This window comes from Macrobrachium nipponense, chromosome 39, assembly GCF_015104395.2.
Source record: "Macrobrachium nipponense isolate FS-2020 chromosome 39, ASM1510439v2, whole genome shotgun sequence".
Lineage (NCBI taxonomy): Eukaryota > Metazoa > Arthropoda > Malacostraca > Decapoda > Palaemonidae > Macrobrachium > Macrobrachium nipponense.
Window position 1 is genome coordinate 18,445,769 of NC_061099.1, and position 23,509 is coordinate 18,469,277.

At 38.1% G+C, this 23,509-nt stretch overlaps 1 protein-coding gene across 1 annotated transcript; it reads right to left on the minus strand.

Annotated features, from left to right (window-relative positions):
* Positions 1–817: 817 nt before the first annotated feature.
* Positions 818–22,666, minus strand: LOC135210170 (uncharacterized). Its single transcript, XM_064242998.1, has 14 exons — positions 22,452–22,666; positions 17,345–17,645; positions 12,658–12,767; positions 12,132–12,247; positions 10,992–11,107; positions 8,173–8,310; positions 5,492–5,538; positions 5,287–5,363; positions 4,508–4,688; positions 3,977–4,174; positions 3,349–3,479; positions 2,730–2,827; positions 2,181–2,270; positions 818–1,631 (listed from the first exon to the last, which is right to left on the minus strand). The coding sequence occupies exons 1-13, from the start codon at positions 22,545–22,547 to the stop codon at positions 2,230–2,232; spliced, it is 1,650 nt and encodes a 549-aa protein (XP_064099068.1). The 5' UTR covers positions 22,548–22,666; the 3' UTR covers positions 818–1,631; positions 2,181–2,229.
* Between the last annotated feature and the right edge of the window lie 843 nt (positions 22,667–23,509).

Genomic DNA, 23,509 nt, shown 5'->3' on the forward strand with positions numbered 1-23,509 from the left:
AGCTTCCGCAAATTGAAACATATGTTTAAGTGCAGACCTTAATGTTATACCGACAAATGAAACTTCCTTCAGCAATCAATTAGGCCCTATGGGTATTAGTTTATATCCTATTATCATTTTATTCGATTTTATTTTTCTAATTGAGCTACATAAAATATATGGCAGTTCGTATTTAGTTAAAAAAAAAAAGAACATCACAATTGATATAGCTGGGGGGTAAATGATAATCTTAAACATGGCCAAAGGGCTGAATGCGACTAAATGGGTTTTCCGAAATATACGAAACTTTTTCAACATCATTGGTCCTCCTCCGATGATTGGCAGAAAGGGAGATGACGTCATTCTACGTCACTGTTTTTCCGGGCTGTGATTGGCCGAGCAGCCCCTTTTCGGCGAGGAAATATACACTTCGGTAATATGCAGGGTGGTGGGGGCGGGAGTGTTAACAAAAGACGAATAATTTCCGAAGGTTTGGAGGTCAGATTCGTCGAAAGCATATTAAAAACCATAAAAAAAAGTTGGCTCGACCTCCAAGGAAGACGTGCTTAGGTATTAGCAGAAATTTGCCGAGATTTCTGTCGTTGTCGCTTCTGACGACCAGGGAATGTCATCTTTATCAACGAGATGAAGTGTAGGTGTCTCTGTTACAAGGCTGACGATCAAGTGTGAGTCAAAGATAGGAAAATTATTTTGTAGAAGTCTAGACGAATCGTTTCTTTTGATCTTGTGTGGTTTTGGGGGCCATTCAAACAAATATGTTAATTCGTAGCTATCATGACGAATCGTTTCACTGAGACAGGATAATGAAAAACATAGACTGAAAAGATTTGAATTCTTTTATTGAAGAAAATAAAAACCTTTACAAATAGAATACCCTTCTCCGTGTATTGGATATTAAAGACAGAAGACAGTTTATGACTGTACCAAAAAAGAGAATGCAAAATGCCCAAAGGAATTATACTTCATTACATCTTGATCCATTTATGTACATCACATTTTCTTACAATTTCTTGTTTTTAAAATTAACAATTTTGCCAAAACTCTTACGTTTCCGAGGATGCAGTAAACAATATATAATGTATTTAGCTTGAAAAAGCATTCAATGCATATTTCCTGCCGGTAACTTCACTGGCATTTGATGGAAAATATATCCCTGATTTCACCAAGTAACTTTTACACGTTCGTTGGTTAAAGGTGAATAAAATTATCAGTTTCATCTCTTAAAATGAAACATGCACTTCAAACTAGCTCCATTTCCTTCATCAAAATACCATGAGGTTACATGTAGATTTTACGCAACGCTAGACAGCGGGGTAGCTCTTGTTTAGCAAGGAAAAAAAATTAAGAACAGACATTACACTCAAAACTATGTGGATAATATGGAATTCCCTCCACCGATACAGAAGTATATGACGTCGAACTGACCAAATCTGACTTGCATAATGCGGTTGAATGACGTATATGGCTTTTCACGATATTATCAACTACTCGGGTCATTATCGTTAAATTCACTTCTTTCGATCATTGATTTAGTGCCGTGGCTTCTTTAGGTAAGGTCTTGTAGCTTTTTCTTTATTTAGGCGTATGGTATATTTTGAAGACTTAGTTCTGCATATCTTATTTCTTTGGGTCTGTAATAAAGGGAATATTTATTAATATTTTATCATTATTTGAGCTTCACAATACTAGTTACATGCAGACAATATTTTTTCATTGACTGGATACTTATTTCATGATGACAAGACATAATTGACAATACACTCCTTTTCTGAATGATACGTGTGCGTATGTAACTACCCATCTGTAAAGAATTTACAAAAAAATATAACTTTTTTTTTCATTTGATTCAACTTTATCTTATGACTTGTGTACCATATTGTATATTCTGTTTTGTATTGTTAAATTGTGGGTTGTGAAAATGAGTCATAAATGAAGGGTGGAGTGAAGACAATACTGATTGAGAACAGTAAAATAAGAAAAAGAAAAAACTAATAGGAAATTTTTTTAAGCATTTTCACGAGGAAGAAGTCGACAGTGAATGTCACCAAAGTTAGGCCATTGGGGTTAAAAGGAACAAGCAAGATGAATTACAGAATGATGCTAGAGTCTAGTGCATGTATGTATATGTATATGTATATGTATTACTTCATCAGAGTGACTGGCGTATCCTGAACTCGTACCTATGGCTGCAGTTAGGCTTTACATCTTGTTCATGGTGGAAGATTCAGGTTAGTTCCCTGCTGCCACGAATATATTTGTGGAATTAGAGGCTGTAATAAAAGGAAAATATCGATATTTTAGTTAGCATCTTCGAGTCAAAACGCATACCATGTATAATCCTCTTAATATCGAGAAAATTCAATAAATCCTTTTCACTTTTATATTTGTGAAGTTGCTGTATATGTTGCTTACTATATATTTATATACTTTATATATTATCAATTTTAGTTTATTATTTTGAGGTATCGTATTTTGCAATGTTATAATTTTGTAAATTACTGTATAACTTATAGAATTATTTCGCTGCGTATTCTCATCAGATATTTTAAATATGATGTAAATGCAGAACCCAGTTAGATTATCTTAGTTTTACCAGACCACTGAGCTGTTGAACACCTCTCCTAGGGCTGGCCCGAAGGCTTAGATATTTTTACGTGGCTAGGAACCAATTGGTCACCTAGCAACGGGACCTACAGCTTATTGTGGGATCCGAACCCCAGTTAACTTACTTTCGCTGACGATGCACTCTTGGCTGGCATCAGCCAGAGGTGTTGAAGTGAGGATCAAATTTACTTGAACACAAGGGACGTTGCATAAAGTGAGCGACCTGTTGTTGATAAACAGAGGAAAATGTGGTTTATTAACCGTAACGGCTGGCGAAAAGCATGTAATGTAATCATCTCTCTCTCTCTCTCTCTCTCTCTCTCTCTCTCTCTCACCATACATATATGTATTTCCAAATTATCTACATCCCTGCGTCTCTCCCTCTCTCTCTCTACCGCATATATCCAAATCCAAATAATAATCTTCTCTCTCTCTCTCTCTCTCTCTCTCTCTCTCTCTCTCTCTCTCTCTCTCTCTCCACCATATATGTATTTCCAAATTATATACATCCCTGCGTCTCTCCCTCTCTCTCTCTACCGCATATATATTTCCAAATAAATAATCTTCTTCCCTGAGTCTCTCTCTCTCTCTCTCTCTCTCTCTCTCTCTCTCATACGTAGATGTATTTCCAAATTATCTTCATCACTGCGTCTCTCCCTCTCTGTCTATATCTACCGCATATTTCCAAATAATCTCTCTCTCTCTCTCTCTCTCTCTCTCTCTCTCTCTCTCTCGGGAACTCACAGAATTTGCAGAGATGTGAAGCTGGTCAAGTCGATGGGTTGGCCTTGCGGGAACATCTCGCAAGTCGTATCAACGACCGTCAAATTTTTGACGACTTCTGGGTGGGTCAGTGTGGACAGATCGGCTGAAATCTTAAAAGTAAATTTTTGTTTAGTCTGTGAATTATGAATGAATTACTAGCTGCATTGTTATATAATTTATCAAGATTCCATCGAACTATATATCCGTCTAAATATTGCGTTATGAATGTAACTCTTGTTAAGAAAATAATAGTAATGATTTACAGTTTACGTTATTTACGATATATATAAGCCTTGACTCCATTAGGTAGCTTTATCTTTATATAAGCTTTTACTGCATAGGGTAGCTAGCTTATTTTATGTTATTTTACTCCACAAGGTAGTTTTTTCTTTAAACTTAATTTGACTACGCTATACTTAAACTCACTCCTTGGCCAAACGCAACGATGCTATTATTATAAAATTATTATAATCTTTGGAATAATGGTAATTAACCAAGAGAGGTGAAACAAACACTTGTTTGATTTATGTTACAAGATTTTTATGGCGGCCAAAATATATCTGGATAGAACTAGTTGGCCTAAATCCACAACACGCCTCGTACTCACCCCGACAATAGCCAAAGCGTCGCTACTTGCTATGTTAGCAAGACTTAGGAGTTCTCGTTCTTGCTGCACTGTGCTCCGGGAAGTCTTCGAATGGAGCATGAGGGCGGATTGATCGAGAATGGACTGATCCCAAATGGATCTTCGGCCGCTGGTTTGGAACACAGAACACACGTTTATCGAGGAGCTTATCGGGCAGGTCTGAAATACGAGAGGGATGTTAACAGCTATCATCAATTGTTATCATTTTGAACGTCAGCACGAAACATTGATGGTAAGCGTGTTTCCTTCGCATGGGCTTACATGCCGTCTAAGGATAAAACGAATTGTCATTGCTATATATATAAATAGTATTCTATGTATATATACATACATATGTATATTAAAAAGGAACAGTAATAACAAAGGTTACCATTAAGATCCGACACTGAAAGATAACAACAAAAGCTGTGCCGATATGACCCACATGGAACCAAAATATCCAGGAGAAAATAGTGAATGAAAGAAATAAACTGAAACGAGTGACCAACTGACCGACACCATAACGATGACGCCTGTGGTGGAGGTTGGGTAGGTAGGTAGTATGACGTGGGAAGGTGGCGGGAAGCATACAACGTAGCCCTTGACGTAATTTTCGTAACCAAACGAGAGAGATTTTGCATCAATGGGGTACTGGGAGCAGTTGAAGTGGAGGTACACGTACAGGTTGGTACCCCTGGAGGAAGGAAGGTGACAGTTAATGCAGGTACCAAAAATAGATCTGGAGAACTACGTGTGCAGAAGTGAACGCAGGATTTATCAGAGAAAAGAAAGTATATCCCTCAGCGAAATCTTGTAAATATATATTGTTAATTGTCTTATATATTTCACCTGATGGCCCTATCATTTCTCAGAGAGTAACAGATGAGAATCTTCCGTTCATAAGTTTTGCAAGAACATTTCTAGTCCTACACCGGAAGAAATCCTACGCCTTCAAATCTCATTGGGAAAGTTTCTATTTTTTAATTTATTTATTTGTGCGCTCGGCCATATATATATATATATATATATATATATATATATATATATATAGATATATATACCATATATATATATATATAAATGTGTGTGTGACCATACGAGGCATTACTACGGTGTTTGGAAGTCACGCGTACTTCAGATAACTTCCTTTTAAAAGCTACATTACTAAAATAATACCCAAACATACGACTAGATATATTATTAACTCCAATCAATGATGTATCAAGTAACTGTTATGTATAAATTCATTATCGTTCTCGTAAACATTTCAAAAGAAGGTCGAAGTTACGTACGAAAAGTCGTGCACAGCGAAGAATTCCATATCACAAGCTGTGCAAATGTAGCATGTCAGGCAAATTCCTCCAGCCAACTGCATAGAGAAAGAGAGAAAATTAAATGTTCATACTTTTCCACTGGTTTAGGGGCTACAACACTGAATATCATATGTCAAAAGTAGCAGTGGAATACCTACATTACTCTATTAAAATGTATACATACGTTCACACATGAGCAGTAGTCATAACCGGGTTGTATATTGGCGCAAGCTGCGGGAACGAAGAGAGAAAATGAATTAATAGAACAGTTCACGAATTTATTATTATTATAATATTCAGAGGATGAACGCTATTCATTTGGATCAAGCTCACATGTTTTTTTCCTGAAGCCATTTCCAACAATAGGTAGCGATTTCAGAGAAAAACAAATTAGCAACCATTGGCAAGTCCTGCCTTTAACTGCTGACTAAACACTGAGCAGGAAATACCACCACTTCAGCCTCGTCATTAGAATGCTCATCATTTCCCCCAACGGAAGACGATTGATTGGAATTTAAAGGTGCTAATTTTGTGGTAGTTTTCTGCTCAATTTTTCATCCACTGAGAAATAATTAAAAACCAGTTCAAATTACCGCCCCCACGAAAATCTTAATTTCAATAATCTACGAGCTTCGTTGATATCACAATGCGTGCACTCAAATGGTAATTATTCCCCCCGGCCCCAACATACCATCCGATCGTTTATTCTCGTCAACCGTTTCCTACTATTTCATTGCAAGGAATTCTTATTTAGTCCTATATTCAAGATTGTCAAAATGCTAAGAACCTTGAGAATAGTTTGAGACGGCAAAGGATGCGAAAAGTTAATGAGTCGGGATCTGATGTAAGGAAATTGTTTAAAATTCTTGATAACGCGACAGGCAATAAGATAAGAAAAATAATGTATTACTTGATGGATTCTGATTGTAATCTGGCAGATGGGTTTTTGAAATTCTTTGATGGCAAGATTGTACAGGTAGTAAATAGTTTTCCTGGAGGAGGTAACCAACTGTTGCCATCCTTTCTTTTTCCTGAGTTGAGGGTAAGCAAGCGCTGGAGATTTCGCAAAGGGGACACAGCGAAAGTTAAATCTATTATGAGCTTGGTGAAGCCTACGTAACGTGCGAATACCCCATTGCCGATGGTTAATGTTTAATAGGCGGATTTTACATATTTGACTGGTATTATTCTGGAAATTATTAATCTTTCTTTTGGTAGTAAAACATTTCCTATGAATAGAAAAGAGGCGCTAGTGAAACTTATAGTGAAAGGTGCTCTTGACAAGCGGTCTAAATTCTTACAAGCTGGTCTCGGACTTAACATTTTTATCCATGATTATAAAAAAGTTATTTTAGAGCAGTTATTACAACATCTTGAAGAGAATATTTTTCCTGTAGAGCGGTCTGCATACAGAGAACTGTACTCTACAGAAACAGCGTTATGTGTCTTAGTGAATAACTTGATTATGAAAATGGGTGCGGGAAAAGTTGTATATTAATATTACACGATTTGAGTGCTGCATTTGATGCAGTTGTCCATGACTTCTTGGTGGATGATTTGAAAATTATTGGCACTGATGGAGAAGAGTTGGATTGTCAAGAATTATATTGAGAATAGAACATATGGCGTTCGAATTGGAAAGTTTTTTTTTTTTTTTTTTTTTTTAAGCGCTTGGGCACTGTCAAGAGGTGTGCCCCCGGCAAGTGTGCTGGCCACAGTTTTGTTTTGTATGTATACAACTGAACTGTCTTACATTTTATATAAGCATGGTATTGGTTTCAAACTTTTTGCTGCTGATACTCTTTTCTATTTGACATTTAATGATGTTGCTGACACAGAAGGAAAACTGAATCCTGTTATGAAGGACAAAGTTATGCATGGAAAAGAAACAGTTTAAGTAGAATGAGGATAAAACTGAGTGTCGGGTTGTGAGAGAAAAGGGTGATCTTTGAAGACTGGGTAATATTCAGAGCCTTGTGGTTGATGGTACTTCACTGACTGTGAGCAACTCTGTTAAAGACTTAGGTGTATCCTGGATCACAATCTTTCATTCAGTGAGCAAATTAACAAAGTTACAAAACTGCGGGTTTCCGTTTAAGGAACATCGCTTTTACAAGGAAATACTTGGATGAGTCGTCAAGAGAATGCTAATTCAGATCTGTGTTGTTAGTAGACTTGATTACTGCAATTCAATGTATTATGAACTCACTGATTATCAACTGAGGAAAATGCAAAGGATTGTTAATAAAGCAGCCAGACTTATTAAAGAAATATCTCCTAGAGACAGAAGTAACGCCTGTTCTTAGGGAATTACATTGGCATGCCCATTTATCGTTGATTGAGTTTAATTATGTGTGTTTCAAGCCTACCGTATGAAAAGCCTGTATATGTCAACCGATTATTGCGTAACTTTCAAACGGCTTCAGTTATGACTCTGAGACATAACATCGAAGATTGGAGGAGTCGAGATGTAATTTGCAGACTGGTTTTAAGCCTTTGCGATTGCTGCGCTTAGATCGTTCAATAGGCTGCCTCAAGAGATCAGATCGTTGGACAGCGTTGCTTTATTCAAGAGGAAACTTAAGACTTTCTGGTTCAACGTCTGCTACACTACTAATGATAATATTGGTGAACATTTTTAAGTCAAGTGTGGTGCACGGTCTAGGTATACCTAGACCGTGGTGAGGTGTAGCGTTCTGGGGAGCCCTGCTAAGCGGAGTAGTTCCTTTGAATGTCCTTCAACAATAATAAAATTTCTGCACATCCAGTCCGTCTACTCCAGCAGTCATTCAGTAATTGAAATTTATACTTTGATTCTGAAACACGAGAAGTCATTTGCGCCAGAGAGTTCGAATCTTCACTCACATGTCACCACAGTCCTGACTGGTGGTACCGTTGGTCTGACGGGACACCCAGGAGCGAAAGTCGTTGTTGTGCTCGTTGTTGTAGTCGACGTTGAAGTAGATGTGCTCGTTGTGACTGTCGTCGTTGGTGGAGGATAAGCTGTGAAGAGAGCAAAAAACAACAAGGTTCATGAAATGAGCGGCTCGTTTTTCGTTCTGCCCACCCCCCGTCCCTTTTATTATTGAAAGAAAACGGGAGTGAACGATAATTCTGAAACATTTGCACTCCCTCATTTAATTCCATTCTACGAGTAAAGACTAACTGTTATCCATCCCTTATATCAGTGGGTATTTTCTATAAAAAATTTCTATAAAATATACACGGGGAAAACTCGTAACCATTTGATATTCGTCAATACTAAGTTGTTTTTTTTTACGTTGATTAATTTCCAGGGTGATTTTCCTTTAGAATCTATTTCTTCTTTGAACGTTTTTGTATGGTGCATATTTAATGAGATAATGTTCATTTTTACATAAATTAGCGGAAAATTATTTTTAAAGAACTTAGTGATGGCATTTTGGTGGTTATTTGAGGTAAATATATGGAAAGTGTCTTTTTCAGGTTGATCATATTTACGGGATAATAATTGTGCATATTCATTGTTATTAATTGGCATTCATTATGCAAATCCAAAGAAACTATTATTACGGCTCAAACGAAATGCGCCACCAGTAAGTTTTTCTTCAATCTTATTTGATTTACCTTTTTGTACATGAATTACTACAGATAAACAGTAATTTGTATTTGTCCATTTTAATTAAGTCATGTATTAAAAATACCAAAGTATAAACATGTTTTGCAGTAAAGTTGGTAATCGTGTACTTTACCCAATTTCGTAATTTAAGTACCGTGTTTCCCATCATTGCATAGCACATATATGAATGAAAGTGTGTGCTCTCCTGGGCCCATGGCATACCTTTATAATGGCATTGCTTATATTGTGAACCCTCAATCTCCAAAGAATGCCCAGGGCAATGTGCTTACTGAGCCAAAGATGTGCCAGTACATCTTTGGCTCAGGAGGTTTGGTCTGTTGCTAGTGACTGGGAGTCTTTGCTTACGTACACCTCAGATGTCTGTAAAAAGCTTCGACTTACCGGATCAAAGGAAGCAACCAAACTTCTGAATAAGTGTGGTCATGGAGAGTCCTATGCTGATATGCTGAATAACACATGGGCGCAGCAAGTGATTAAACAGTCTTAACGAAAAATGCCACCTCGTTTTTATGAAAGGAAGAGCTGTGCATGTCACAATGTATAATTCAGATAGGAAGCAGCAGACCCTTACACGTTCAGACACAACACATCACACTAACGGAACCTGGTTTCAGAATAGATTGCTGTTTGAAGATAATGATACGCCTACAGACTGAGAGACACCTGCATACGGGACGAGTATTACTTTCTTAACTTTTTGCTTTTGCACATATCAGTTATGCAGGGTACCTTACTTACCAACGTGTGACTCTTACAGCTTTACCACGAACAAATCCTGCGGCATGGACAGAATGAAAAGAGAGCGCGTTTAGAGGGAATATCACAGGTGGCTCCATCTCCACAGTTCATGGTGACTTCATAACTGATGTAACTATGAACAGAGAGGTCATAGAAAGGGGCGGCCCGATGCAAGGAGGCTTCAGCACATGCTAAAAGCAGAGGATGCTTTTATCAGAACAATTCATCTGACGGGAAAAGTGAGGATAACATTGAAAGAGCAGTTAAATCTAATGACAAATTCAGCATACAAAGAAACAGCTCCACGTGCAGAAAAGGAACATGAAAAAACAGTGCAGTCACTGGTTCATCAATTGTGCAAGTACATGGATCCATTTGCACCAGGTGTGGCAAGGTATTTCAAAACTGGTGAGGCCCTTGAAAACGATATTGTGAAAGCCTTGTTGCATTGCACTGAGACTGGGGAGATTTTGTTACTGAAGTTTATAGAGGAAAGGCTGAAGGGAGCAGACGATCGTGTCAGTTTCTTCAACCTATAAAGAAACCCAAGACAGCACCAAGGGCTGTTAATATACTAAAAGAGGAGAAGCAGGATTATGGTATTCTAGTAGGCAAAGCAACAAGTGCGAGGGAAGCTCACACCTACCTCTTGACCTCTGTACCATTAGCCCTTTCTGCAGAAGATAAAGATTAAGACAAGGATCAAAAGCAGTGCTGCGGAACCACATGATCACAGAGGCAGCGGCAGTGGGCGAACATGCCCCTTTCAGAGCAGAATGGGGAACTGATGGCATGGCCGCTGTTCAGTCTGTTTCCCCAAAGGACGCATGGGAGGAATGTGCAGAGAGTCTGCTGAGAATATAATTTCCGCTAATTTATGCAAAAATACAATACACATTTGTAGTGTACATTAAATATGCACAATACAAAAATGTCCCAAGCAGAAGCCGTTTCTGCAAGAAATATTACCCTAGAAACCAATGTCAAAGGCTTGATAGTGACGAATATCAAATGGTTACGAGTTTTTCCGTTTAAATATTGAATATTATCAGTTTAATTGAATCTCAAAGAGCACACACACACACACAAAAGCGCCTCAATTACGTGATCGGTATGGTCTTGGCCTGCCACCTCGGTGGCCGCGAGTTCGATTCTCGGGCTTTCCACTGAGGGGTGAGAGATGTGTATTTCTGGTGATAGAAGTTCGCTCTCGACGTGGTTCGGAAGTCACGTAAAGCCGTTGGTCCCGTTGCTAAATAACCACTGGTTACACGCAACATAAAAACACCATACAAACAAACACACACACACACAAATGACAACTTACGGATGCCAGAAACAACGCAGGTAAATCCGGCTCGTCTGACAGCCCGATCTGTCCTGAAAACAACCTTGATTCCTACATCGTATTTCTTCCAAAATCCGTGGATTTGGCCGCAACGTCTAATGAAGAAGAAGAAGAATGTTACGCGTGGTATTTGCTATGCTTCTATTAAAATTACGTCCAGGTTATCCGATTAATACAATGGTTTCCAACATTTTCTAATTCTCGCCCCCCTTTCATTGAATGGCTCATTCTCTGCGCACCGCCCCCCCCCCCCCCCCACCCCACCCTTCCTTAAATACTGTAATTTACTGGCATAGTCGGCACATGTCAATAATTCACAATATATAATATAATATAATATATATATATATATTATATTATAACACATAATATATTTAGACAACTAAATTTCGTATTTATAGCTGAAATATTTTCCCAGTATTTTGAAATTCTTAATTCCATCATAATTAATAGTTTCCAGATATACTTATCCCCTTCATCAAACATGCGCCCCCCCCCCCACTGGCAGCCCTTCGAGCACTCCCAGGAGGGCGCGCCCCTACAAGTTGGAAACCACTGGACTAATGTGTAATATGACAGGTTGAGAGAACTCGTAACTGTGTCAGACCCGACGGTGGGAACAGCTACTCAATTATTTAGTTAAATCTACTGTTAGTTCTATGACCAGTTATGTCCGAAAGAAAGCTTTTGAATTTGAATGTGAATATCTTAAGAATGGAAAGGAAGGAAATATCCACAATACTTTACTGAGATCTCTCGTGGACCGATAGGAAGACAGGTAAAAATAATTAAGTTTCTTAAATTGCTATGATATTTGTATTACTTTAATTTTTGCATCACAATATCCGTGCAGATTTTACTGCATAATCAGCATAAACAAACAAAGCTAGTAAACAAAATTGAAATTTACGTAGTGTTTACATGAACTATCTAGCAAATGTTCTATAGCAATTGCCCAAAAAATCTACAAAAAAGAAATAGTTAAGAAATAATGTTATGGATTAGTACAAATCCGATATAATACCTGCAAAATGAATAGAAGATAAAAAAAGATTACAAATTCCCATAAATATTTCTAAGTACTGGAAAGATGGAGGGCGCCATGAAGCAGCACTCTACCTGATTCCTCTAACGAAAGGCTCCTTGAAAACACCGAATTTATCCTTGCGACATTTCCTTGACCACTGGATCCTGAAGAAGGGGCAGTTAATCACGATGTACTGGATGTTGGTCCCCTTTTGGGAAAGGAAGAGAAGAACAAGATTACCGTCAGATGCCCGAATTCTCATCATAGTCTAATTCAACTGGTAGAGGATGAATTCATATCATAGGCCTAATTCAGTAGGGAATTGTATGACTAAAACTATGACAGTACTGTGAAGGAAAGCCCTCATTGCTCTCACACTTCATTACTTCACGTAACTTTGATTGAAATTTTACGAATTATGTATTTTCAAATCTTTACAGCACTGACTATATCTTGCCCAATTTTGTTCAGTATGAAATGGTACAGTTTATTAAAACTTACAGGCTATTAAACCACTTGAAGTAATTTTGTTTAGAAATGCATAAAACTCACAGTTTGATTTCAACTTCAGCAAAACCAAACGGAAAAGAGACATTAGTAAGGAATTCAGTCCCTCACCTTGTAGAACCACCACCTCCTGGCATATCGGTTTGGATAACGAGTCACTCCGAAACCATCGTGGCTGGTGATTGTGTACTGATTCCCGGATTGCACAGTCGTCGATGTACCTGGAAAAAGAAACCTTTAAGAAACTGTTATCTTTCAGATGCGTATAAAGTAAGATAATAAAGAGGCGTGAGTGTCTTTTGCTATACGTAGAAAATTAGGCTTATGAGTCTAGCAATCCCCTTTTCAGTCTGTCGAGTGCTCCGTGCAAAGTGCAGAGCTTGTGCGATGTTCCAAAATGAGTACGAAGAAGAGGAAGGAAAAAGAGAAAAATACTGTATAAATTAAATCAAGTAGAGGAAAGATCAAAGTATCACACGAACGTTATCTCATAATTATTGAAGCAGCGCGCAAAGATGAACACTAAAGAAAATACTGGATGAGGATGAGTCAATCCAAATCGAGGAAGTTGATGACGAAGGAACTTGCTGTGAAATATGTGATACAGGGTTCCACTACAGAAATGCAGGTATTGACGAGAAATACACACCCATACTTCGGAGTGACAACATTTTGTACATCTGTAACAATTGCAAGATGCCTGAACAAAGAGCAGACAAAAAACTCATTGAAGATGGAATTGAAAAAATAAAAGCAGATAGAGAGATATTAGCAAAGTTGATTTAGGATTCGGCTCAGAAAATGAGTGACGTAATGATCAACATTGATGAAATACTAAACCAAAATTGACAGTTTTACAAAGATTTAAAGATTATGACAAACCTGGACAAAGCTTATGTTGATTCACTAAAGCAAAAAAAAGTGCTTTTAATCAAATCTACGAACGAAGAGAGGGCAGCAGCAAATGAAAAGATGCAATTTTGGAGTAAAATAACGGCCCCGGTTGAACAGGTTAAACCGACAAGAGATGGACTCTTATTGGTAAGATTTCCAGACAGAAAAGACAAAACAGTAGATTCAAGAAATCAGCAATATATCAGTGGATGAGAATGGTAAACTTAAACCCAAAATAAAATTAGTAAAATAGAAAGAATGTTATAGTCTAGATAAGGAAGACCCTCCAGATCTCCCAGTGATCACGAGAAATAGCAAATTCATCAAGTTTGAAGAATTGAACATGAATGACTTCGAAAAAATGATGAGAAAAGCAAAACACATCTACTGTGAAAATGACTCGTTTCCCATAAGGGGTTTAAAAGAAGCAAAAAACTATTAATTTTTGGGAGCCATATTTTGAAATTGTCAAAATGAGTTTAGCACAGACATTCTTTCCAAATAGCGAAAACTTGCTTGTATTAAGCCGGACTATAAAGGAAAACTTATAAAGGTGCGTCCACACGGTCGAACAATGTCCGACGGACAAACATTGTTACCATATCATAGGCGAAGCAGGATGACGTCATAAGCGTTGAAACGATGGACGTATATCTGGCAACAAACAGTGGTACCATATGAGGTTGTATAACACTGTTTTTACTCTTCTCACAAAGCAAAGGCCGGCAGACAATTGTTAACCGGTAACAATTTTTGTCTGTCGGACATTGTTCGACCGTGTGGACGCACCTTGAGAGATGGTAGTTCTTGAACAAATGTAGAGAAAAAAAAGAAGACACTCAGCAGAGTCCACATTGTGCGCAATTATAAATGATAAAAATTATAGCAAATGAAAAATTTGGCATCCTGGTTACGCTCGACCTGAGCTCAACATTCGACACATTTGACCAAAATCTGCTGCTTGAAGACCTGAGAGCAGTGGCATCGATGATGATGTACACAAATGTTATAAAAGCTACTTAGAAAACAGGAAAGTTACAGTGGTTATATCAGAAAGGAAAGACCTAACGGAAGGAGTTCACCAAGGCAGCGTTCTGGGTCTACTGCTATTTGGCATTTACACAATTGAACTAGCTAGACTTTTAAATAAGCACAAGGTTAAGTATAAACTATGCTGAGTGCTGATGATACTCATTTCTATTTTCCTGTCGAAAAGGCAGTAGACGACACTAGTAAAAATTGATGCAATAATGAAAGATATAAAAAAAAAATGGATGTCGACGCAGAAATTGAAACTAAATGAAGACAAAGCTGAAAGTGTGTTATTTGGATCTGATAATGTACTACGAAAATATGAACACTTCAAAAGAATAACTATAGCTTCGTCAACAATAAATATTGTAGCAGCAGTGAGGAACTTGGGAGTGTTTATCGATAAAGAACCATATATTGCATATTGTGAAAACCTGTAACTATCACATTGGAAACATTGCATTTATTAGAAAATACCTAAACGAAGATACTCTGAAAACAGAATTTTGCAATCAAATGCTTTCCAGGCTTGATTACTGCAGCGTTATATACTATGGTCTCCCCAACTACCTAAGAAAATTGCAAGGGGCACAAAATAGAGGCGCCAGATTAATAAAAGGACTACGTTCCTGTGATAGAATAACCCGAGAACTGATCGATCTACATTGGCTCCCTGTAAAAGCAATAATAGAATACAAAATAAGTTTTACAGTCTTTAAAGCACCAAAATATGGTGAACCATCATATCTGTGAAACTGCTTTAACCTCTTTAGACCTAAAATGAATATTATAGTCAGACATGCAAGTAAAGCATATAGGCTGTTTGAACCAGAACAAATTGTAAGTCAGGGGAGAGAGCAGTTGTACAGTGTGCACCAAGATTAGTATACAACAAATACCGCCTAAAGTGAAGATCATACAGAAGAAAGCAAATTTACAAAAGAACTAAAGTCTCCTATTCTGCAGGAGCTACGATACTGACGACAAAACACTAAAAGACATTATGATATATAAAAAGCAACTTATTTTAAAAACGTACAAGGGCCCGCCAGAGAGGGAATCATCCCTGCGGAGGGCTGGACATAAAACCAAATAAATAGAACATTCCAATATTCAGCAGCTACTGACTGTCGTCATCTGAGCGAAAATATAGTTACGATAATCAAGGGTAAAGTGAACGCGAGTGATTGAGTACCCTTTGTTGTGCCGTCGAAATTTAGACCTATAAAATTTAACAGTCCCCTTTTCAGTTGAAGTTTAACCGGTGGAGACACTTCGTTAATGCTTTTAATACATCCCGGTATCGGTCAGCTAATGAGAGCCATCACTTGAGTGGAAATATAGTAACGATAATCATGTACATGAGTTAGTGTCATTTGCTATGCCATCACGGTGGAGACCTAATAAGTCTAACAATTCCTTTTTCAGATATGTTCAGCCCACCAGACACTTCGTGGTTATTGTAATACGCCTTGATATCCACCAGCTAATGATAGTCATCACCTGAGTGAAAATGTAGTAACGAGAGTCACGCGCAAGTGAACTTCAGTTCAAAAACGAAATTCGGACGAAAATCAATTATGAAATTCAGCTGTCGCGCCAACACCTAATTTCACTTCGCACCTGCATGCTGCACGCTACGCATTTTTCCCAAATTCAAATTAAGTAACTTGTCAAAAACAAGCTGTCCTTGGAATTTATACTTGAGTATTGCTGTGGAATATATTTTTGCATATAAGCATATATACTATATAATTATATATTCACACGCGCGCGAAATCGTTCAATATTAAAGTCCCTCTAATGTTACTCAGCTAAGATCTCAACGCCTAGTTAATGAAAAACTAGACAAAGTTTCACCTATGATGCTGTTAAGATAAAATGTTGTCTCTTGCAATCGGCAGGCTTTCAGTGAGCTCGGCCTATATATCGGCATTGAAAGGCCATTAAGAATCGTTAAGTGGATTACCTTAGAGGTGAATGCTTAGACCTCGTAGCCAGGTCAGTCACTTTAAGGACGGTTTCTCAGTGAAAGGTGTTTCAGGGCAGGAGTGTGGTGGCTTCGCATAGGTTTCCATTCTTTATAAGCAATGTAGAGCACATGAGTGGCAAGCGACTGTGGCTGATGAACAATTAAAACCTATGGGAAGCCACATCTCCGCCACACACCGACGCCATTCTGTGGCCCCACAGAGCGGCTAGTGTAGTACTCCTGGGCCTAAAAGTGTAAGATTGATCTACTCTTAATCCACAAGTAACATAGTTTCAGCAAGGTGGACCGCTCTCTCGTCCCTTTTCTCAAGCCATTGGGGGTAGCACCGTCAGTGCACCTCACGTGATGCACTGTAGGTAACACTTAAGGTTCTTTGCAGCCTCCCTTGGGACCCCGTTGCGACCCCTTTCATTCCTTATCCTGTGCCTCCGTTAGTATTCTCTACCGTCTTACTTTTCACTCTCTTATCGATTGCTTTATAGTGCTACCGCGAGGTTTTCCTCCTGTTAAACTGTTCAGCTCTTTTTACTGTCTAATTTCCGTTTCAGCGCTTAATGACCTCAAAGATCCCAGTGCTTGGCCTTTAGACTAAATTCTGTATTGCGTTCTGTATTCTGTCCTCTAGACATTACTGTAAATCAGGAGTAAAGTATTGTTTCTCAGTTTGTGGACGCAGTGATGCTCGTTTATTGGATACTGGATATATGTAAAATTGACCTAAATTTCCTGACTTCCTGTTTTAATAAACTGTATTAATCATATATACAAAGGGAAGGAGGAAAATTTAAACTGCGAAGGGATTTATCGTGTGAATGTGTGTGTGTACGTGTGTGTGTGTCCGCGCGCGTGCATGTAGACCTATGTATAAACCGTACATACTCGGTGTAGCTGCGATGGTGGCCCTGGTTCCAGCTTCCATCTTGATCCTCTCGAGGGCATCCCTAGCTGCATTGATGTCTTCGATGTCCTGCTGAGTGAGCGTGTCGTCCTCCAGTTCGTCCTCGAAAGCTAATCCTTGGTCGTCGTCCAGGTCTTCCTCGTAAGTGACGCTGTTCTCTAGATTACGCTCGGAAAATTCCACCTCAAAGGGGTCTTCTATCAGTTCGTCTTCAGGTCGTTTCTGGTCTTCTCTGGCTTCCAGTGGTCCTGCTCGGGCGGCATCCTCCAATGCAGTCGCTACCTGGAATCATTCGTATGTTTGTGACGTCTATTAATAGTAATAATAATAATAATAATATATATATATATATATATATATATATATATATATATATATATATATATATATATATATATATATATATCGATATATGTATATGAATCACGGAAATGTGATATGACTTATATATATATATAGATATATGTATATATATATATATATATATTATATATATAAATATATATAATCGTTATTAATGTTATTTTATTTCATTTAACTGACATTTAATTTTGTTTTATGTAATCTACACCATTTCGTTTTATTTAATTGAATTATCTTTTTATTTTGTTAAGTTACCTTTCATCTTATTTTTGTTTTCTGCATTTGATTTGATTTCATTTAGTCTAAATCATTTGTATTTTATTTAATCTTCACCATTTCAATGTATTCTATTATTGTCACTTTTGCCGCTTGGAATGACATTGGCAACATGAGATGGGCAGGTGGAATTAGCCTATTTTCATCTGCTAATCCTTATCAGCCTTTATATAGTTATGAATGATGATACCCCTGGTCATGAAAAAATCACAATGGGAATATTGCATGAATTGAATTGAAAGTATTGTTTCTCAGTTTGTGGACGCAATGATGCTCGTTTATTGGATTCTGGAATATGTCAAATTGACCTAAATTTCCTGACTTCCTGTTTTAATAAACTGTATTAATCATATATACAAAGGGAATGAGGAAATGTATGTCAACAGACGTTAGAAATATGTTTAATCCTGCAACGTCTCCAAGGAGGCGCCAATAATCAGACTGAATTTAATTTGTTTAATTGATATATCGCCAACCGCATATTTTCGAAAAGATCGGCAACCACATTCCAGAAATGTAAGCAGGCTCCCTAATTAAGACCTTAATGAGATGAATAATTAATACTTCGTGCTCTCTTTCTCATTAAGGATTCATAATTATATTTTTGATTTTTAGATGAGTTTGTGGTATGGAAAATATTAAATGGGTTTTGACGCCTAAGATTAACCGTTTCGGGACCAGACACATCGCTTAATTAACGACCTTTGAAAACATCTGGTGTCGCTTTTTTTCTCTCTCTCTCTCTTTCGAGAATATTTACAGCTCACCCAATATTTCTTTTGTAGCTTCGTTTTTTATTTTCTGTCTTACCTTCAGAACGACTTCACGGCCTTCTAGTTCGTTCTGTTACATCAGTTTTCGTATTTAGTATAATTAGTTAAATTACTGCTTTAAATGGCGTGAGACTGGCATTTATTTCAAGAGTAATTTTAGGGTATCACTCTCTTTATGATTCTTCTTCTTTTTCAGATATATGAGATTGCGGTACTCGATGGTACTATGCAGTTGTGAGTCGTCAGACCAGAATAGCGTTCATTTCAGCATAGGTCTATCTCTTATCTAGCTTCGCATTTCCATCACCTCCACTTCACTCGTATCCTCGTTTTCTTCGTCCTCCTTTCCTCTCTGTTTATTGTATTTTAACTCTAATGCAACGATGTTGACTTATCGAGTTCTCGTGGTGCCAATAACGAAGGCTGAAAAGTCACCATGGAAAACTACTCTGCACTTGCCAACCCTCGGGATTCACGAGCAATACTCATATACATACTAGATAGTTAATATCAGGTTTTTAGCTGTTCATTTTCTTTTTTTTACAACTAACTGGCATTCTTTTCAAGAGTCGGATAGGACTGACAGCGGACTGCTGACGTCGGACCTAGGCCTAGAGGGAGTTAGGAGAACGAAAGAGATACGATAAAGAGAGAGGAACCTTATCCCAATCGTAGCGATAAAATCACAGTAAACCTATAAGCAGGAAATATGAACGCTGTGACGCCGAGATGAAATTATTATTCATCGTTAACCAAAACATATCTCCAACTTGAGTCGGTGAAAAGATCGTGAACCTCCTTTTGGGTGGAAAACCAACCTTGGGTCGTTTGCTTCGTTCGAGTTCCTTAGATGTCGATAATGTATCGATCAAGATTTACTGCCATGGCGGTTATTACGGCGCAATCGAAGTTTATTGTTGGTAGTGCAAAGCTTTGTCAGCTGAAATAAAACTCCTCAATGTTTTGTAGTTAGACCAGTATTTTTTATTCGTGATTTAACAATCATAAGTGCGTTTTAGCCAGAATTTTGTGCTTTGTCATTATGGACTCGCACACCTAAAGAGTCTGAGTTTCAAATACTAATTATCAGTTTGTTCTCTGACGAACCTTTTTTCCTCCGAGTTCGTTGAAAAATCAAGACAAATTCTCTTAACGGACATAAGTGTTTTCTAATCAAATGCTCGCTCGTTACCTCGTCGTCATCCCTTTTTCCCCCGTAATTTTCTCCGGAGTAATTTGTCATAGGTTTCGCTCTATAATGTAATATATATATATCTATATATATATATATATATATATATATATTATATATATATATATATATATATATATATATATATCCTTTAGCCAGTCTGTCTACCCTCCTAATATTCAACATTTACATTGGGATGAAGTTACTAGACGCACACCGTCTCCTTGGATGTTCAAGGTACTCGTGCTCGTACACTGAAGGCATCTGGCTTTTCTTAGCGGCAACCCTTCCAAATGCAGACCAGAACCAGTGATACTTAACTTCCTTGAGCAAAGCATAAACAATTGTACTGCAACTCTCACCTACTGTACAACAACATCCGTCCATTTCACTTTCCTTTCGTTTTACGAGGGACTGAGTAAAATAATAATAATGATGATAACGCTTTAAATCCTTTGAAACTATTTATATACATTCAGAAAGCCACTCGTATATACACAAGCAAAATATGAATGAGCTTCAGTACCCCCACTCACACTTATGAACATAAATGCACACACACACACGCGCGCGCACACACACACACACACACACACATATATATATATATATATATATATATATATATATATATTGCGTATATCTCATTGGACGAGTGGGTTGCGTACTCGCCTATCAATCTGCTAGTCCGAGTTCGCTCCCCGCTGCCGCCAATGCGGAACCAGAGGAACTTATTTCTGGTGATCAGAAATTCATTTCCCGATATAATGAGGTTCGGATCCCACAAGAAGCTGGAGGCTCCGTTTCTAATTAACCAATAAAAATCTAATCCTTCGGTCCAGCCGTAGGAGAGCTGTTAATCAGTTTAGTGGTCTGGTTAAACGAAGCTATACTTAAATAATGACAAAAATAAATTGCTTTTTAAATGTGTTTACGAGTGGGGTATAAGGTTAATATATTTACCAAGGTAAACAGTGTCATTTTCAGAAGTCGCTACGTATTTCTTGTGCAAAGACCTATATACTCAACAGATCTTTTATTTGCTAAGACAGTAAAAGCTCTTCCGCGGAATAATTAGTCTCTTAACCTCAATTTTTCCTAAATGATTTTCATTGTCTATGTGGTCATTATTATTATTCTCTCTCTCTCTCTCTCTCTCTCTCTCTCTCTCTCTCTCTCTCTCTCTCTCTTTGTTTTTGTTCTTTGTCCACGCAGAGAACAAGCTTAGTCAAAAGCAACGTAAAATAGGTTGCTCCTTAAGTTTTGTTCGTTTAAGGCGTCTCTGGGTAAGACTTTAGCAAGACCGCAATGATTTGGTTTTACTAGTGACATGGCGTCAGTAATAGAGTGCTCATTTATCTAGACTCTGTCTAGAAGATGTTTGGCCCTTTCCATGATTTTCCAAAGAACCCGACGGACATCGCTAACGAAATTAAGCTCTTGTCAGCTTAATTGAAGAGAGTTAATGGGTTTCGTTTTGTAAGTGATGGTAAATTCGTATCTTGAAAACAGTCAGGTTATCCGTGAAATAGAAAGGCAGGGAGAGAATGTTTCGTTTTAAAAGCGAATGGCGCGGTCACATCAATCCGTTTAACCGGAGTTCGTAATTCAATTGAATATTTGCTTCCATTTCCATGAGATCAATACTTTTTTGTTCCCCGATTATCGCTAGTTTTCTGACAACATATTTTGCATAATCAGCAATAAGAAAATCCTGTCTATTTCAGTTCAATCAGTTTAACTGATTTTCCAAAAGAGAATTGATTTGTGTGAATCCGCATTAGACTTCTGTTACCTTCAGTTCATTGGATATATATATTGCTTCATATTCACTTTGCAGCCCTTGGGAACTAGAGAATGACAAATTTACGTTAAGAAATAAGCCTCTCAACATTTACTACGTGAGGATCAATGATATCTTAACTTGATATATTTTAGAGAGAGCATGGTAGTATTTTGACTGAGAAAGTAAGATAGACAGAGGGATTACGAGGGGAAGAACTGGAAAGGTGTAAAGACAAGAGTGAGAAATTTCATGATGGAAGTAAACACATTGTAAACAATCTAGGAGAGTGGATGGTAGGTTGTAGAAGTATAGGTCACAGACTGGGTTGTGAAAGGATTGTGAGGTGGCTGATGTTTTCATTTGATGTGAAGTTACTTTGTGACAATGAGAAGAAGCCACGGAGTCTGCTAAAGAGTTTTTTTTTATTAAGAGAACTGGATGTAGGTGTCAGCATAGTTAGCGGTATAAGAGTTTGCAAGTCAGGATGATCGAGCAGCGTTGTTGATATAGATAACAGAATAATGGAAGCAATTGCTTTTATAGGAAGTTGGATGTAAATATAGAGGGTGATGGTATAATGAGAGAAGAGGCTAGTTAAGAAAAAGGCGATATCTTCGTATATATAGTGTGTATTTTTAATTTATGTTTGTGCTGACAGAGAGTTAGATTAATACCACAGCAGACAGTGTCGCGTTTACCTGAAATCCGGCGCCAGCGATAGCCAATGCCACCCAGAGGAGAGACACCATCCTCAACGAAGACGATGGCACTCGGAGTCTCGTCAAGCTGTTCATGGTGCTTCGATCAGTTACTTCTGTACGACTTCAAGAACTCGAACCCCGATCCAACCCAACGGAGCCGATTCCAGCGGTCGCCTTCTGCGTCGGGCACCACTGTCGGAATGCACGGAGACTCCAAGGCTTACTAGGTTTAAGTGTCTTTAGGTTAGCTCCTCCCACTCGAGTCGTCCAACTGTGACTCCAACATCCAGCGACGCCATCCCTCCCCCAATACCCCCCCTTACTTATCACTTAGTCTTAACTCCCCTCCGGTAACCACCTCTCCTTGACTCCCCTCTCAACCAACAACTCGAACCGAACATCTGTTGAGAAGAAGCCACGTATGATCGCCATTTATGGTATGTAATTCCTTTTTTCAGATTCTATTTTTTTTTCTATTTTGCGAGCGTTCCCCGAACGATGAAATGAAATGATCAGAGGTGACGCTAGTTAGCCGTCGGTGATTCAACCGCTCTTAATGAGCCACTTGGTGTTTTTTGACGTGGATAATGAAGCATCTGACACGGCATTCACGAAAATTTCGCGCGAATCTCATCAAAAGTGTCCTTGTGGTTTTTTTTTTTTTTTTTTTATTTTTTTTTTTTTTTTGAAGGAGGGAGGGGGAAAGGGGAAGAAGAGGGGCGGTGAAATTGTAGTTCCTCAGCACATTCCTTTTCCCTCGCCGATGGCGCCTGAATCAAGAAGAGTACGAAAGCTGCTTCTTCTTCTTCCTCCTCCTGAAAAGTCGGGGGTAAAGGACCTATTCAAGAGATGCTTGAGCATAGTGATTAGATTTTAGTCAACACTTTCGTCAGCATTTCAGGGCAAAGGAGGTCACCATGTCGGTTTAATCACGATGGAGTGGTAGAATGTTACTTAATGAGAAACACAAAACTGTTTGAAGGGAATATAAAGAAATATGTGAAACCGATAGAAGTATATTTCAGGTACTGAGGAGAATTTGATAAATAAAAAAG

Bases quoted from the DNA above. Each gene is read 5' to 3' on its own strand.
- LOC135210170 (XM_064242998.1), bottom strand. From the start codon at position 22,547: ATGAACAGCTTGACGAGACTCCGAGTGCCATCGTCTTCGTTGAGGATG. The intron at 17,646-22,451 runs GTAAACGCGACA...GAATGATTCCAG, and splicing joins TCGCTGGCGCCGGATTTCAG to GTAGCGACTGCATTGGAGGA. The intron at 2,828-3,348 runs GTGAGTTCCCGA...TATCAACAACAG, and splicing joins TTCACATCTCTGCAAATTCT to GTCGCTCACTTTATGCAACG.